This window comes from Narcine bancroftii, chromosome 1 (assembly GCF_036971445.1).
Source record: "Narcine bancroftii isolate sNarBan1 chromosome 1, sNarBan1.hap1, whole genome shotgun sequence".
Taxonomy (NCBI): domain Eukaryota; kingdom Metazoa; phylum Chordata; class Chondrichthyes; order Torpediniformes; family Narcinidae; genus Narcine; species Narcine bancroftii.
The window spans coordinates 99648128-99667045 of NC_091469.1; the positions used below are offsets into that span (position 1 = coordinate 99648128).

An 18918-nucleotide genomic window follows, 5' to 3' on the forward strand; every position below is an offset into this window, starting at 1 on the left:
GCTATATTATTAGTTTATTAAATTGTACTGACAATAACCACACCAGCAGTGAGAGTATAAGACAACTTTAATAAACTAATATGTACACTAAGAGGTCTTGTCTTTCTACAAGACGAACCTGGCAGACTAGACTGTAACTCTGGAGTGCTTTATATACAAGGTCACCAGGATGACCCTTGGTGACCTAGTGATGTAATTACATATCACCACAGCACTAAAAAAATTTTCACTCAAAGGGTTGTAAACCTTTTGAATTCTCTACCCTGAAGACTGTTATATTCATTCAAAACTGAGATTGAAAGTTTTTGGACATTGAGGGCATCGAGGAATAGTAGTACAGAAAAGTGATGAAGGGGGAGCATGCTGGAAGAGCCATTGGCCTACTCCTGCTACTTATGATCTTTATGTGATAGTTTTTTTAAATATTAAATGTAAATTAATTAAATAGTGGATTGTTTTTTTGTATATGGCCCTCTTTGAAAATCCTTAGTTTGGTTAGCCCTTTAACATTTAAAGCTTTTGGGAGGCCATTTTAGGATGTTTTAGGTAAAGTTTTGGTGTTCTGCACTGCAATTTTTTTACACAATATTGTTTATTTTTAGGGAGGCAAAAACAATGATGTGCCTACCATTCATGTGTTGGAGAAGGAGAAATAAACATAAGAAGAAGCAGAATTTGAGCTAAAGGCAAGCACTTGTTTTTGTAAAAATTTCAACAATAAAAAAAATGATGGCCTTATAACAAATGTAAAATAGAACAGAATTGAACTGATTTCAGGATGTTTTAGATATGTAGGTATGAGGAATAGCACCAAAGTTTGTGATGAACCCTTAAACATTAGAGTCCCGGTGGAAGTTACTGAACAGAACTTGGGTTTCAGGCTAGAGTTCAGGGACAAAAGGAGTTGCTGACAATTGATGAAACCTTTGCACCTGTTTTTCTGACCCCTTTGGCTCAGATTGGGGATCTGTTATAATTTGAATAAACTGGAATATGCTTTGTATAAAACAGAGAGTTTTTAGTTGAATTATCCAGGCCTTGCACTGACTGGAGATCTGCAATATAGGTATACATTTCTAGTGGTAAATTTAATCTCACTGTCCACTGAAATTTCATCTGGGGGTTTTCTCCAGATACTGATAGTTTGGTAGATTGTAAAGGACAGTTTTGTTTCGGAGGAGTTAACACAGACTAAATTGCGATAATGGTTATTTGAAGCTCATTCTCGTCGCTCTGGAAATTTGACAGACCTCCTCCAGTATTTGTTATACTCATGTATGTGACAAGTTCTCTACGAGAAATGCACATATTAACTAGTGTGCAACACTCCTTTTGGACCATTCCAGAGGAAATTTAACCAACGTCACATAATTGGGTACTCCTTAGACAGCAGTTCTATGCATTAGATTCAGACTGGAGAAATAAGACCCGTATATATATCTTTTAAGCCTCACTCACCATGCTAATAAACTCTATGGCCTACCAGTCCCTCCTGGAGGTCACCAACCTGCCAATCTCCACCTTCCCAAACAACCAGCCAAAGCCATGATTTCTTCCATCTTGCATCTACATCCTCTCAACACTCAAGTTGATCTCCTGTCCCTTCAGCCCAAAGATCTTCCCAATTCTCTAGTCTCCATTGGAGGAGTAACTTGCAATAGATTTCTTACACCTCTACCCTCACACACTATCCACAATTTTATTTCAGACCTTAATCAAATCTGCATCTTCTGATTTTTACTCTTCCCCAGCTTCTGTCTCATGACACTTTTTTTGGCCCTTAGAATAACGAAACACCTTTCCATTACCTTCAGCAGTGTTGAAGTTCCCAATGGCAGGTCCACAACACAGCTGCCTCTAACCATCTACCAAGTTCCTTGGCACTTACTACAATTTTGAATTTCTTTTTGATATTTTTAACTCTTTTGCATATTAAGTATTGTTGGTGAAAGATCATAAATAATTTATTTTACCAATGACTATTGATGCAGTCATTAATACAATATACAGCCAACGTTCATCCTTTTATCTCATACTGTATTGTTTCTTACTGGAGAATGAATCTTTAAGGACAATTATGGAATCAGTGAAGATGCACAAACAAATGTAAGTTTAGTGCCATTACATGTAAGCTAAGAAGTTTTCAGAGCTGTGGTCATTGCTTGTGCCTTAACATGTAGCAGGACATGCAGCTCTGCTGTATTGCAAATTGGAGAGCTCTAATGGTATCAAATTGCACAAATACATAGAGATTCTAACTCAAGATGCACAAACAATTTTTAATTTACTTTATTTATGTACCATTTATTATTTACAGATAAATGCCATCAAATCTGTTACTGCATTCAGGTGCTCTGATTGATCACAGTGAAGATTAAATAGCACCATTCTAATGCATGGTAGTGTTTGGACACACAGAGCCAATATGTTCAAACATAAAATATTTAGTTCCATCTGTTTTAAGGAATTAAACTCTATGTTAAACACCATTTAATTGATCTTAAGGATTTATTCCTGTTTGAGTAAGGGTTTGGAATTTCCAGTTAATATATTGCTGTACATTGAAACACTAGTATTCCGTTATATGACTATTCAGAAATCCTAATCGTTTGGTACTTGGTTCATATGGGTCAAGAACCAGTTCCCACCCTCTTCCCTCTTTTTAGAGTCATTGGAGCATTGATTTGGCCACTACCTTTCACTCATCAGGCCCACAGTTCCTGTACTCCCTTTTTGCTTTGTTCCCTTTAAGCCAATCTGGGTTCTGGTTCTGTGACTTGCAGTTTTTCTGGTTCTGTGACTTGCAGTCACTTGAATTTTCACTGGAACCCTATTTCCCATGCTCTTTCAACTTTACCAGAAACCTTGGAAAAGTTATTATTCTGTATCTTTTACCCAGTGATAAATTACATTTGTGTGGAGTATTAATAGAATCATATTCAAAGATCCAAAACTTCGAACCCATCAATGTATCAAGCTTGCCAAATTTAGAGGTTTATTGTATTGTTTGACATGACTAATAAGTTGTAATATCAGAATTTACCTTAAATGAATTCAGAACTTTGTTTTGTTTTCCAACAGGGCTGCAATTACTTTGAGAGATAACAGATCTCTATAGGCAATCTCTTTAAGATGGAACTATTGACCTGTTTTATAATAAGTGGAGTTCCACAAAATATGTTGTAAATTGTTTTGCTTGTTGATACATTTAGCTGCTCTGTTAGAGTTTTTAAGCTAACTTTAATTAAAAATATTATTTCCATAGAACTGTTGTAGAATTTCTTGTTTCCTCTCAGTTAGTGTTGGCGACTGGCTAGTTCAATAGAACTGTTAGCAGTTGAAAAGACATAGGGACTCTGAATGAAATGGGGCAAACCTTATGCTGACAGCCTTCTCCTCAGCAGAGCGGCAGCCACAGAATTTCTGCACCTCCCAGTCAATTTCTTGTGTCAAATACAACACAAAAGTTGCCAAACATCTTAGTCCATTTCAACCAAATGCAAGAAGAAAGATCAAGTAGATGGGTGAGAAATAGAATTTGTTACAAGCATAGATGGTATGTACAATTGGTCAACCCACCAAGGAAAGAGTTTCTACTATTCCAATATTGGGTGTTGTAAATGGGCAAAGATGGTGTACAAAACTGGAAGTGAGGACTGCAGAAAATGAGTGATTTACTTGGGTGCAATTACATAGAATCAAATAAGACCATGACAGTTCCACTGCCCCTCATTTATTAAATCTTTTATAACCATGCTGGGTTTATTTTTATTCCTTCCATAATTTGGCTAATTATCTTTTGAATGTTATGAATGAATCTGTTTCCACCATCCATTCAGAATACAACTGCACATGCATAAGATGACTGATTTTTTTTCAATCACTAATCCAACCGTGCATCTCGGCACCTCACAGTTCGGCGGGCAGCAACCTCCTTTGAAGAAGACCGCAGAGCCCACCTCACTGACAAAAGACAAAGGAGGAAAAATCCAACCCCAACCAACCAATTTTCCCTTGCAATCACTGCAACCGTGCCTGCCTGTCCCGCATCAGACTTGTCAGTCACCAACAAGCCTGCAGCAGACGTGGACATACCCCTCCATAAATCTTCGTCCGCGAAGCCAAGCCAAAGAATCCCTGTACCAAGGCATTGCACTGATGAGAAGATGTCTTACTGTTGCAGTGAAGCTACACAGTGTGACCCAGTGAGAGTGAAGGAAAATGGTTAGAAAAGATTAAGGAAATCCAAACTTTCACTTGAATATGAAAGAAAATCTGTACTTGAACCTGCAAGATTTGCCTCCAATGAGTAAATTCTCCAGTAAAGGGAAGCCACAATATCACAATGAGAGTATATTTTAAAGACAGGGAAATGAATGGCTCAATGAGGGATACCTAAATATTCTTGAGAGAAGATGAAAATTAAATTATATTGTTATAGCCAAATACCAGGATTTGTTGATCCTCTGGATATGTAACAGGGTTCCAGCATGATCATGGGTTAGATGTTGTATTGTAATAGCCCCTTTCACCCCACCAAATAAAGTGGGTTGAACTGGCCAATTTAGCAGGTAATCTGGTGGTGTGAAAGGTCCCAACTGGGCAGGGTGAGTAAAGATCATCCGGGCTCTGACTCTTGCTGGGGACAAGTACCAGATCCCAGCCAAGTTAACTTGTTAATAACTCTGTGGCAGTGTGAATGCTCAACCAGCTCTATCAGGTACCATTAGTGACATTAGTGCCTGTATGCATGCGTCTGTCTGGTAGTATTATAAGTAATCTTGAGATGATCTAAAGCACGGGTATGCACTGACAACTCCACTGGCCACCCTATGAAATATAGCTGTACAGTAATATTTCACAAGCCGGATGGTGGAGCTGTCACAGGGTGGCCGGCAGTGCTGTCAATGTATACCTGTGCTTTAAATCATCTCAAGATTACTTATAATACCTAATACAATGCAATGCTATTTAAATAGTTGTTATATTTTATTGTTTAGGGAATAATGACAAAGCTGGTATGTGGGTTTGTCCTAAATTTGAACAGTCTGAAGTCCACTATGGTAGATTTTCCCACGGTCCTTTATACATAGAGCGCCTGTGTGCTTTATTCCTTCTACAATTTCTCTGGCCAGCAAGTAGGTAATACATCACTTGTGACATCACCACTGGAGGTGGGGCCCCCTTTAGGTCCAAGAGAACCAGATGAACTACATAAATCATGGTCTAGTGTGAATGGCTTACTGGGTACTTCATGCCCGATAAGTTTACCCACTTCCTAGGAGAGTTGGCAATTTGAAAGGGGCTATATTATTTGCATGTCCTCATGCGTGATACCTTGGTATGTTGGTATCTTGGTCTCTATGAGAAAAACACATTAATCTAGTGTTGTGTTTGGAAAGTATCAAGTTCGGTTAATTCACAGAGAGACGAGTTTGGACACAAGTGATACAACAAAGGTAACTTTATTGAACACAAGACAAATGGGAAGGCATCAAATGATACTTAATTACTCTACTACTAAACAACTATATAGACATTCAGATTGGACCCAGGTTGTACTCCAATACCATTGGCCGCCTATCTTCTACATGCTCCCATGTGAACACACTTCAAAAACAGGGACTTTCAAACACACTCCCAATTTCATGTACCAACAGGAGTGTGGCTTTTTTCAAGCACTGATCTATCACAGTACTATGGCTCAACTCAAGTGTAGTGCATACCTTACCCATGACACCTCCAATGATGTCCACAATAGTGCCCTGGTGTGAAGCAATGTCCAGGACTTGGACCAAGAGACAGAGAGAAAGAAATGTGCTGTGCATCAATGTTTTATACTGTTCTGAGCTGGGCATCTGGCCAATGATGACACTGAGTCAGCCAATGGTAAGGTGTGCACTAATGGGTGGCTGGAGTCCAACCTTGATTGGCAGGTGATGCGACTTCCAAATAAGTTTCAGACAGGGAGGTCACATGACTATCCACAATCCACAATGTTCCAGACAGGGAGGCCATGTCTTCCTCCACAATCCACATATAACATTCCACCCCTCAGAAGTCACATAGCTCGTCAGTCACTACAAACACAATGGATAACTGGTTTCCAAACTGTAAAATCTAAGTTGTGTTATAACTGTAAAAACTTTTCTAAAACTGTGCAAAGCAAGTGGATCGATATATACACAATTGCCTTCTGTATGATGGACAAGGCATATTATCAAACTCAATGACAATGTCTCAGCAGCTCCACCCACCATTCCCCCACCCCCCACCCCCGACTAAACAGGGTCTTTGTGTTCCCGATGGAGCTGGGTGCTGTGGGAACTGTTCCCCAGTGTGAGAAGGAAGAGAAGAGAAAGAAAATTATGTTCACTGACCCACATGTCTGGTTTCTCTGGCTTAATTGGCGTATGTGTGCACCTTTACCACTAATGTCTGCTAGCAGGCACTGAAGGTAAAAGTTCCATTATTGTTACATAATACTACATTTAGAATGTTACCTGAAATTTTTAAACTTTTGTCTACCATAAGGCAGACAGAAAGTCACCACTTTGTCCACTGCCCCTCATTAAAAACCTACAGCACCTGGTGTTCCTAGGTAGTCTCTCCTCCCAGTACTGACCAGTCCTGTGCCTGCTTAGCTTCTGAGATCAGATAATCCCAGGCATATTCAAGCTAGTAGGTACTGTGCAGGGTCACCCATAAGGTACCAAAACCCTCTCTTGACTCGAGCATCCTGTCACTGTGCTGTCACATGGTGAGGCAGGGGACATCAGCAGCCGTACATCCAGGGTGTACCTGTATTCTCGTGGGAGCGCCCCATTATTCTGGGCCATTGTATGACACCAGGATGCCATTCCTGCTTGTGTTCCCTTTAAACAGGTCCCACATTTGCCTGTGTTGGTTCTCAGTAACGATACCCAGGAGGAATTAGGACTAAAAGTCAACTATATTAGTAGCTTTTAAATGAAAGATGAAACATCCACCCCATGAGGAATTAGTTTCTATTATTGAGGAAGACTGGAAGGACGCTGTCATTAAGAATAGTAAAGGGGGGGGGGAAAATCACTGGTAGGAGTTGTTTATTGCTCACCAAATAACCATAGCACAGTAGCACAGGCAATTAACTGAGAGATAACTGAGGCACGTAAGAATGGAATGGCAGTTGTCGTGGGGGACTTTAACTTCTATATGGATTGGGAAAATCAAGTTGATCGAGGGAGTCTGGAGGATGACTTCATAGAATGCATCTGTGATAGCTTTCTTGAGCAACATGTTAAGGAACCAATAAGGGAGAATGCTATTTTTGATCTAGTATTGTGTAATAATATAGGTAAAATTAATGATCTGGTAGTTAGGGACCCTCTTGGAAAAAGCAATCATAGTATGATTGAATTTCTCATGCAGATGGAGGGTGCAATCGATAGATCTAAAACTAGTGTATTATGCTTGAACAGGGGAGACTACGACAGGATGAGGGAGGTATTGATCAGCGTGGACTGGGAGCACAGGCTAGTTGGCAGAACAGTTGAGGAACAGTGGAAGACTTTCAAAGAGATTCTTCACAGTGCTCAACAAAAATGTGTTCCTGTTTAAAATAGGGGAAGTAAGAGAGGGAAGAGCCAGCCTTAGTTAACTAATGAAATAATAGAAAGTATAAAATTAAAAGCTCGTGTCTACAAAGTAGGCAAGAGTAGTGGGAAACTGAAGAATTGGGAAAACTTTAAAAGGCAACAAAAGACAGGTAAATGGGAAATAAGGAAAAGGAAGAAGGATTATGAAGCTAAATTAGCACAAAATATAAAAACAGATAGCAAAAAAATTTATAAATATATAAAATTGAAGAGGGTGACTAGAGTCAACATAGGCCCCTTGGAAGATGAGAAAGGGAGACTGATATTGAGTAATGAGGAAATGGCCGAGGCATTGACCAAATATTTTGTATCAGTCTTCATGGTGAAAGATGCATCCAGCATGCCAAAGAGTGGCAATATGGATGTGATAAAATAATTGTTAGAAAAGAGATAGTGATGAGCAAACATTGTAATTAAAAGCTGAAACTACAAATTCTTGTGTGCTTAGACATTAGTGAAGAGTAAATACCACAGCTCAGGGTTCAATAAAAGAAAGTCCATTACAAAGGCTCTAATTGAAAGGTCCATGGCAACGGTGTGGATGTTGTTAAGCTGGAATTACCTATAATAATGTGTCCATAGCAACATTCTTGCCTATCTGTTGAAAGTTTTCTGCATAATTCTTGGCAACAGCTCCTGCAACTAAAACAAGCTGATGGTGATGGCTGGAAGACTATGAAAATCAGTAAGGGGAATCACAGCTGTCTGTTCCATTGAAGTGAACTTTGTCCTGCAGGGTGGTCTTCCATAACATTGAGTTGTCTTTGGCCTGTAGGTTGAATGGGTGGAATTTTCTTCAATCCCTCTTGGAGAGTTTGCTAGTGTGGTAACATGATAATGACATTTCTCCCTGGAATGCAACCCACTGAGTGCTTCCTTGTCCCTGCACAACTACCTCCCCCTTTCTGGGCAGATTTTATGGTTGCTGCACCCATACTTTTCCAGACTCCTCAGGGTTTGGAAGGTCAACCTCATCTACCTTTTGCTGTGCCGACGTGTCCAAATGTCTAGAAAGTGGGGATCCCCTCCCCCCCCATGTATAATGGGGCATGAATTAAGATGGCCTACCAATTCTTGCAGCATGCTAAGCCACCCCTTGAGTGTGTTGTCTCTTTTGCTTGAGGAGTCCATTCTTTCAATTGGTCCTTATGCTTGTGGGTGGTAGAAGATGTGCAACAGCCACGAGATACCAGTCTCTGTCGCCAAGTTTTGTACCTTAGACTCCATACAACCCTGATTGGACAGTACCTTCCATGGAGTTCCATAGCTGGAGGAGAAGTATTTCAGTCCCTGAATGATGTTGTCCTGGTCGGCCCACTTGCAGGGCACTGCCACCAAGACACCAGAGTAGGTGTCCACCATCATTAGTATGAAAGCCTTTATCTTTTGGCGTGGGAGAAGGCCAATATAGTTTACTTGCCAGACTTGGCCTGCTCCCATGCTGTGCCAAATGTCCCCAGTGTACCCGTCGGCCAGCCATGCAGTTTAACCTTCTGGCATGAAGGGCACTTGTCTACCCCCATCCACGCCTGATCTTGGGTTAATTCCAGCCTTAAGTCGTCTGCCCACCGTCGAATTCCATTGGACCCCAGGTGACTGCTCTTCCTGTTGGGCCCATGTTGGCAGGGCACTGGAATCTACATCATCAGAGCAGATGGAGGCTGTGCAGAATTGTGTTGCATGGTCCATGGCGGCATTGTGAATGGTTTCCGCTGTGGCCATTTTAAAAAAATTTAATAATTTAATATAAAACTACTTAAAAAAACGTATGACAATGTTTCAAAATTAATCCAAATACATGTGGTATTTTATATATATAAGATATATATATATATATATATATATATATATATATATGAAAAAAGAAAGTAAAATAAATAAAAGAAAAAAACACCCCTAAATCCCCCCTCTCCCTCCAACCCCCTACAAACTAAAAATAAAGAGAAAAAGAAAAGGGACAAGAAAACCACAACAGGAATACTTTACTTTCTAATTCTTTTAAACTTGTATATATGTATTAATAGAGACCAACAGGAGAAAGGGAATGTTCAAGAGTCTTTTAAATTTTAATATCAACAGTTTGTAAATATGGGCTCCCTATTTTAGAAAAAAATATAATATTTATCTCTTAAATTATAAGTAATTTTCTCGTGGAATATGCCATCAATCTATCCATTCCCAAATCAATATCCGACTTCCAGGTTTTCTAGCTATTGGCAAAGCAATTTGAACAAATTTTACTTGATACATACTCAATTTTAATTTAGATTCAATTCCTCTAACATCTCCTAGTAAAAATAACATTGGATCCTGTGGGAATCTTACTCCAGTTATTCATTTTAATAAATTACCCAAATCAAGCCAAAAAAGGTTTAATTGTGAAACACTGCCAAGTCAAATGCAAAAAAAAAGTACCAACATCTTGACCACATCTAAAACATAAATCTAAATAAATATAATTTATATTATGTAACTTTGTGGTGTTAAATGTAATGGATGAATAAAATTATATTGAACTAACCGATATCTCACATTTATTGTACTTTTCATACTCTACATCAGGGGTGTCAAACTCAAATTCACGGAGAGCCAAAATTAAAAACTTGGACTAAGTCGAGGGCCGAACTAAATATTTATTGAAAATTTTCAACAACATCTGCATGTTTTGTTATACTTTTTCTTATTAAAATAAATGTTTAATAATAGTTTTGGATAAACTCTTTCCAGAAGCATTAACAAATGAGAAATAAAATATTCAATAAATAATATTTCTCTATAGAGGATTTGTCAAATGTTGCTAGTGTGCTGTCGAATAGTAAAATCTGAGGGCTATTGAGAATGTGGGAGAATAACATGATTCCTGAAACAATCAAATGGGTGACTGATTGTGGGCATGAACTCTAGCAGGGTTATTTGCCATGCCCTTTTTCCATTGGTACAGATATCCTTTGATTTACACACTTTTCAAGTTTTATGCCTAATGAGCTTGTATCCAGGTGCAGGACCATTTTTAACCAGGAATATATTTATCACTGTTACATGAAACTATTGGAAGATCGTTTTATCCTGAGATTAAAGTTCATAATACTTACTCAGGCCTGTGTGCGGGAGGGCGGGGTTTGCGGGCAATCGGGTTGGACAACGACAGTGCGGGGGCATCGGCTCTCGCTGCAGGGCGGCATCTCGGCGGATCAGCGGCCCCGTCACAGTGAGTCACGGATCGGCCTGCAGCAGGGAGGGGGAGTGGGCAACGGTCCTGGCGAGGTCAGGCCCGAGGCCTCCAGTTCCGGGCGCTGGGAAGCGGCCTTGGCTTCCCCTGACACCGGCCAGGCCCCAAAACCAGAGTCCACGGTGAGACCCTGCAACGTAAACAGAGGAGGTGGGGGCGATTAGCAGGCTGACGCCAATGCATTCTGGGATTTGTTGTATTACTGTGCATGTGTTATACTGCCGCCGCGGCCAGTGGGCCACCTCTAATACATTTTTGAAATGATCTTGCGGGCCAAATGTAATTATATCGCGGGCAAAATTTGGCCCGCGGGCCAGAGTTTGACATGTGTGCTCTACATTATCTGAATCCACCAAAGTTCATCTATTTGCTTATTTAAATCTATTTCCCATTTATGTCTTGATTTATAACTCCTTCTTTTCAAGTCTTCTTTTGTAATAATTTATACATCTCTGAAATAAATTTCTTTACATCCCTAGTACCTAATAATAATTCTTCTTCTGATTCTGTTGGTAATATTAAATCTTGACCAAAATTTTCACAAAAAATCTCCTAACTTGATAATAACAAAATTTAGCATTTTCCAATATCTTAAATTTTTCATTCAGCCTGCTAGAAGAAATAAATTTCCTGGCTTCTAAACAATCTTTAATTTTCTTAATAGCACAATTTTGCCAAATATTTTTAAATGTATTTTCCATAGAAAATGGAATAAGTCTACTTTGAAATAAAGGTATTCTTCAAGACTTCAAACCTATTCCTCCAATATCTTTATCAATTTTATTTCAAAGTTCATTTAAATGTTTCATCATGCGTGTTTGCTATTACAATCTTGCATTCCATTTATAAATAAAATTTTGTACAGTGGTGTGGTGCACTGTCGGTCAGAAGCAAATACACAAAATCAAAAGACTGTATGGCAGGCTTTATTCGACATAAACTTCCACAGAGCCAGCTGTGAGGAGAGCTGCTGAAAGCTCTGAGAGTGTCTTGAAGGGCCGACTCAGGCTTATATCCCGGAGGGTGATTGGCACCCAACTTGGTCTATTCAGATCAGCTGATTGACAGCCGGCCAGGTGTTGTCTTGACCCATGCTCTTCTGCAGGTACAGAGGTTGCCCCCTGCAGTACGCCAGTAGTGTACCACCACATTCACCCAGTTCTTTAAAATTGTCCCAGTGGGGTGGGGGGGAGTTGCAGTAAAGAGCCCCAAAACATATATACATAATATTTACAGATTGAGATAGTCCAGGAGTCTCTGCAACCATTGCAGGACTGGCTGGCTCCTGGTCACTGGACGGTGAGGATGTGAGGGGGCAGGGGCTGGAGCAGCTGGCAAGGTCCAGCACAGTGGAGTGGCTGGGGGAGCCATGGCTGGGGGAGCCATGGTTAAGGCATGAGTATCGCATCGGATGGGCAGTTGTAGCAAGTCCTTTATTCCCAAGGAGGACTTAAGTGCCTATAGCTGTCCAGGGTCGGGGGTGTGTGTCAAGCCAACGTGGTCCTGGGCTGGAGGGTGCTGTGCTGTGGAGGGTGCTCCTGCTGGTGCCAGGCCCCTGATTGAGATAGTGTCCTTCCTGCTGCTGCCAAACCTAACGTAGACATAGCGGTGGTTCACGTGTAGGAGGAATACCTGCTCGACCAGGGGTTCGGCCTTGTGTTCTCGCATGTGTCTACGCAGGAGCACCAGTCCTGGGGATGCAAGCCATGCTGGGAGAGATGTTCCCGTTGCCATTCTTCTGGGGAATGAAAACAGGTGTTCGTGAGAGGTCTTGTTGGTAACCGTGCACAGGAGTGACCGAATGGCATGGAGTGCCTCAGGAAATGCATCTGCCAATATTCTACGGACCACCCCTTTGACTTAAAGGCCAGGAGAACTGCCTTCCAGATCACCCCATTTTCATGTTCCACTTGCCCATTACCTCTTGGGTTGTAACTAGTCATGTGACTAGTCGTGGTGCCCCTTGCTGTCAGGTACTGGCGTAGTTCCTCACTCATGAAGTCAGACCACCCCCGGACGCTGTGGATAAATACGGGGTAGCCAAACATGGTGAAGTGAAGATCTGTGTCAGTGCCTTGATGAAGGTGGCCATGAAGGTGTCTGGGCAAGGGATAGCAAAAGGGAAGTGGGAGTACTCGTCTATGACTGTGACGAAATAGACATTCTGATTTGTGACAGGCAGAGGCCCCTTGAGGTCCATGCTGAAGTGCTTGAAAGGCCGAGTGGCCTTCGCGACATGAGCCTGGGGTGGGCAGAAGTAGCGAGGTTTGCATTCACCACAGACACAGCATGCCACAGTCAAGGTCCTGACGTCCCTGATGGTGTACGGGAGGTTCCAGGACTTGATAAAATAGTATACGCGGGTGACACCCGGGTGGCAGAGACTCGTGCAGTGCCTGCAGCTGGTTATCGTGGAGTGACGTGCAGGTTCGGGAGAGGACATCAGGGAATTCATTAAATTTCCCTGGACGATACTGGATGGCGTAGCTGTATGTTGCTAGTCTGACTCTCCAGCGCAAGATTTTGTCATTCTTGATGTTGCTCCTGTGGGTGGTGTTGAACATGAACACCACTGCCCACTCATCAGTGAGGAGGGTGAACCTCCTGCTGGCAAGGTAGTGGCACCAGTAGTGGACTGCTTCCATGATCGCCTGGGCTTCCTTTTCAATGGAGGAGTGCCCTAGCTTGGAGCCGTGGAGGGTTCTGGAGAAGAACGTGACCGGGCACTTCCTTTGGTTGAGGGAAGTGGCGAGGGCTACATCGGAGGCATCATTCTCTACCTGGAAAGGGGAGTCTTCATCCACGGCATGCATCGTGGTGTCTGCGATGTCCTGCCTGATGCGCATGAAGGCTGCCTGCGCCTCGGGTGGGAGCAGGAAAATTGTGGCCTTGGCCAGTGTGCGGACCTTGTCCGAGAAGCGGGAAACCCACTGTGAGTAGTAAGAGAATAAGCCAAGGCACCTGCGGAGGGCTTTGAGCATGGGGGAGGGGAAGCTCCATTAACGGGTGCATCCTTTCTGGATCTGGGCAGATGACACCATGTGCCACGATGTACCCCAGGATAGCGAGGCAGGTGGTGCTGAACATGCACTTCCCTTTGTTGTAAGTGAGGTTCAGCCTCTCAGCCATCCGGAGAAATTTCTCCGGGTTGGCAACATGGTCCTGCTGGTCATGGCTGCAGATGGTGACATTATCCAGGTATGGGAAAGTCGCCTTTAGCTTGTGCCAGTCTACCATCCAATCCATCGCCCTCTGGATGACAGAGACCCCATTCATGACCCCAAATGGAACTTAGCGGAACTGGTACAGACGCCCGTCCGCCTTCGAGCTTATCCCGCGGGTGGATGGGGAGTTGGTGATAGGCCAACTTCAGGTCAATTGTGGAGAAGACCTGATAGCGGGCTCTCTTGTTGACCATATTGACTATCCTTGGTAAGGGGTAAGCATCCAGCTGGGTGTACCAGTTGATGGTCTGGCTATAGTCTATGACCATCCTTGGTTTGCTGCCCCCTTTGACCACTGGGACTGGGCTCTCCAAGGGCTGTTGCTGGGCTCTGACATCTTTTGCCAGAAGCCGCCGCACCTCTGCCCTGATGAAATCTGTCCACGGCACAATAGTGCCTCCTCCTAGTGGTTATCATCTTGCTGTCTGGCGTGAGGTGTGAGAAGAACATGGGAAGGGTGATGCACAGCGAGTAGAGCCCGAAGTTTGGCCAGGGCTGGTTGGACGGCGCGCTGTGGAGCGTGAGTGGAGGTAGTGGCCCCCAAAGACGAGGGTGATTCTCTGCAGGTGGCTTTGGAAGTCTAAACCCAGGATGACTGGGGCATAGAGTTTGGGCATGACCAGGAGCCTGAACCCGTTGTATGTCTCCCCCCACCACCCCCCAACAGTCAGATCGGCTGAGCAGCGCCTGAGGGTATTGATAGTCCGGTCCTTGGCAGTGAAGGCGATAGAGAAGGTGGTGGGGTGAATTTTTAGCTTTAGTGAGTGGGCTACGCTCAGGTGAATGAAACTCTTGGTGCTGCCACTGTTGATTAGGTACTTTTTTACGTCCATCATGGAGCGCTCGAGGTTGTGGGGAGCATTTCTGGTCAGGGTGGTGGCTGCTTGGTCCATCTCAGGGTCTGAGTCGTCATTCTCCGATGGTGGAGGTGAATTGTGGTTGTCGGTGTCCTCTGTAGGCACCGTGAGAGAAGAGTGTCGACTGGTGGTGCTCTCCGTAGTCATAGGGTGTGGTGTGCGGCGGTTAGCAGAGTCCAGAGGCATGGGGTGTATCAGTAGGGCAGCCTGGTCAATGACTGTGTTGACCATGTTGTCATCGTTGGAGGCCTGGGAAGACCTCGGTGATGCAGCGTCCACGCCTGTCCTGCCCAAGATGGCAGTGTCGCATGAGAGGATGAGGCATGGCTGGCCTCCTTTCCCCAGCTGCGCTCATTGCGCCAGGGGAAGTGACATCACACCGCTAACTGTCGGTGAGGGTGACATCATCATGGCCGGCAGAACTGACGTCATTCCATAGACTGGAAGTGATGTCGTTATAGTCTTCGCGAGGCGGCGCTGGCGAGAGCGAGGGCTGGTCTGGGCACATGGCGCACACGTGGCGATCGATGTCGGTGAGGCTGGAAGTTGGGCCACCGGGGTTTGGAGGCCGGAAGTGGCTGCGGGAGCAATGGCATCGCCCGGCAATCGCATGTGGCGGGGACTGTGGAGGGGGGGAGGTCATAGAGGGCCGCTGAGTTGCTGGCTGGCTTTGAGAGGCATACTTTGGCAAAGTGGCCTTTCTTGACACATCTCGAATAATACTGGTTTTTAGCTGGGCAGTTTTGGCTCGATCGGCGATCAGACCCACACTGGGACCCACAGTACTTACATGCATGCTGGTCGCCTGCAGCAACGATGTTTTCTTCCCCAGCTTGATCTAGAGCCACAGCAGCCAAATGTGCTGACCACATGGAGGCCTGAGGCCTGGAATCTGTGTTCAGGGCTGCTGCCTCCAGAGTTCGGACTACCTCCACTGTTTTGGCCAGGGAGTAGATATTGTCCTCCAGCAGCTTCTGCCTGATGGCCCTCATGTGTAGCCCTTGGACGTAGGCATCTCTGATCAGCCTCTCGACCTCCCTTTCATTTATCCCGGGTTCAGCCAGACAAGGTTGGGTCAACTCACGCAGGGCTCCCAGGTAAGACTCGGCCATCTCCCCGGGTAGATGGGCTCGGATATTCAGGAGATAGACCACCTTGCAAAGACCACATTCATGGGAGGTTTATACATGGTATCAAGTGTGTTCATCACTTCTGAGTACCCAGTGCAGTCTTTAAGTGCCTGGAAGGCTCAGGGACCCAGCTTTGATTGGAATAAGACGAGCCTCTTTTGATCGGAGTCCAGGGTGAGCCTCGATGATCGCTTCGACCATGTGCTTCCAGATCTCGAAGCATATTTGTGCTTCCAGGTGGCGTAGGTCTATTTTGAGGCTCCCGGCACTCAGGAGCTTTTCCACAGCAGCTTTAAGAATTTATGTTGAATAAATTGTGGTGCGCTGTCGGTCAGAAGCAAACACACAAAACTAAAAGGCCGTACAACAGGCTTTATTTGACATAAACTTCCTCAGAGTCAGCTGTGAGGAGAGCTGCTGTAAGCTCTGAGAGTGTCTTCAAAGGGCCGGCTCAGACTTATATCCCAGAGGGTGATTGACACCTGGCCGGGTGGGGCTTGGTCTATTCAGGTCGGCTGATTGACAGCCAGCCAGGTGTTGTCTTGTCCCCATGCTCTTCTACAGGTACAGAGGTTGCCCCATACAGTAGGCCAGTGGTGTACCACCACCACAAGTGGCAGTCTGCCACCACGGCGATCAAGCCAGTGCTTCAGGCGGCGAGTGCATCCAAAGGCCAGCAGCCTACACAGTGGCACTAGCCCAAACAAGCAAACCTGCGGGTGAACAGCAAGGGAAGCTTAAAGGCCAGCAATCCCAAAATGGCGCTACCCTTGCTGCGCAGCCAACGGACAGGGACAGCACATGGGGAAGAAGGGCATTGTTATGCAGGAAAGTACCCACGCCCGGGAAACCACTTTTGTTCTGAATGTTGTGACATCAGCCATGGGGGGAACAGTGCAAGTGTAATAGTTGGGCTTGAGCTTAACCTGACTACACTATGCGTGAGTCTGCTTTCAAGTAGTGCGTGGCTACAATTGGTGAACCCAACCATTTAGACGGCATCTAAACCCTTCAATGAGCAAACAGGCAGCAGCCAACGCGGTTGCATTCAAGATCAACCCATGCATGTGGTTTGAACAGGCTGAGGCACAGTTCCAGATCTGAAAGATCACAGCAGAATCCAGCTGGTACTACCACGTGATGAGCACCCTAGACCAGGACACAGCAGGCCAGGTGGCCAACTTCATCCAGGAGCCCCCATTGGAAGGTGCGTATACAGTCTTCAAGGATTTGCAGATCAAGATCTTCGGGCTCTCACTGTGTGAGAGAGGGGCACGTCTACTCCACCTGGATGTGCTACAGGACAGGCCCCCATCAGCCTTCGTGAATGAGATGCTGGCACTCCTGGGCAAAAATGAGCCCTGCATCATGTTTGGGCAGGCACTCCTTGAGCAACTGCCCAAGGACATCCAACTGCTCCTGGCTGATGCAGATTTCAGGAACCCCTGGAAAGTCGCAGCATTAGCAGACATTCTGTTGAAACAGAAGAGAGAGTGCTAGGTGTTCATGGGAATCATCACTAAACCCTGCAGTCAGACCCGTGCAGAACCATCGAGAGAATAACAGCACCACAGAGGAGGTGAACCAGATGACCAGTTGGGGCGCCAGATCACATCAGTGCAAGCTGACATGCATTTTCCAGGGAAACGCCGGGCCAGTCATTGCCCGCCAGTCCAGACGACGCTTCCTCATGGAAACAGGAGCATAGTTAGACTTCTTATGGAAGGGAAAATTTCCGAGGGTAGCAATGAGAAAGTTGATGTGGGATTTTCAATTTGGAGGTTTGAGATTACTGAATTTTCAACATTATTATGAGGCAGCTCAATTTAAATTTCTTAGTGCATTAATGAATATGGAGGATCCACCTAGTTGGGCAAAGATAGAAATGGCAGTTATTTTAGAAAAATTTCCACATGAGTTTTTGTTTCGATGGAATAAAAATTTATTACGAACTTATGATGTACCAATATTGAAACATTTATTGAATTTATGGACAAGTAAACTTAATAAATTGGGGCTTAAAAATAAATGGTCTGGGCGATTGCCATTATATAATTATCAACTTGTTCCTTTTACAGTCTCCAATATCACTTTGAAACAATGGGAAAGGAAAGGAATAAAAAATTTATCAGATTGTTTTTTTGAAGGATGTTTTTGTTCTTTTGAGGAATTACAAAGGAAATTTGGTATTAGTGGAAATTCTGTATATCAGTTAAGATCATTTGTAAAACAGATATGTGGCCGACATATGATTTTATTGCCTGAAACTAGTTTTGAGAAATATGTACTTTCCATACCAAAAAAGGGGTATATATCTGATTTGTATTGTATTTTACAAGAAAATGGAAGCAAGACAGATTGGGATAAAGATAAGTTGAAATGGGAAAAAGATTTAGGTTCTATAATAGCTGAAGAAGCCTGTATGGAAATTTGTCAGAATAGTATTTGGAAATTGATCAATGCTAGATTAGCGATGATTAATTATAATTTTATACATCAATTATATTTAACACCAGAGAAATTTAAAAAATTTGGTCTTAGTAAGTCAGATTGTTGTTTTCGTTGTGATCAGACGGCCAATACTTTTTTACATACTGTTTGGTTTTGTGATCGATTGCAACAGTTTTGGAAAGGTATTCAATCTATATTTAATAGTTTATATAATATCTATGTTGTATTAGATCCTGATATATTTTTATTAGGGAATATGCAATCATTAATTGACTTAGGCTTAAATGATTATCAAATTTCTTTTATCTATTTAGCCTTAGCGGTGGCCAAGAAATGTATAGCGCTTACTTGGAAAGACAGAAATATATTAACCTTAAATAGGTGGTATTT

General features: G+C 43.5%; 1 protein-coding gene across 12 annotated transcripts in view; it reads left to right on the forward strand.

Annotated features, from left to right (window-relative positions):
- LOC138761350 (uncharacterized) overlaps positions 1–3267 on the forward strand; it is a 125219-nt gene extending 121952 nt beyond the window's left edge. For 7 of the 12 annotated variants that reach the window (XM_069933391.1, XM_069933400.1, XM_069933354.1 and 4 more), the window contains one exon: positions 603–2311. In XM_069933391.1, coding sequence (XP_069789492.1) covers positions 603–684 — 82 coding nt within the window. In that variant the 3' untranslated portion in view covers positions 685–2311. The other 5 variants (XM_069933374.1, XM_069933306.1, XM_069933409.1 and 2 more) reach the window with 2 other exon arrangements.
- Positions 3268–18918: the final 15651 nt, after the last annotated feature.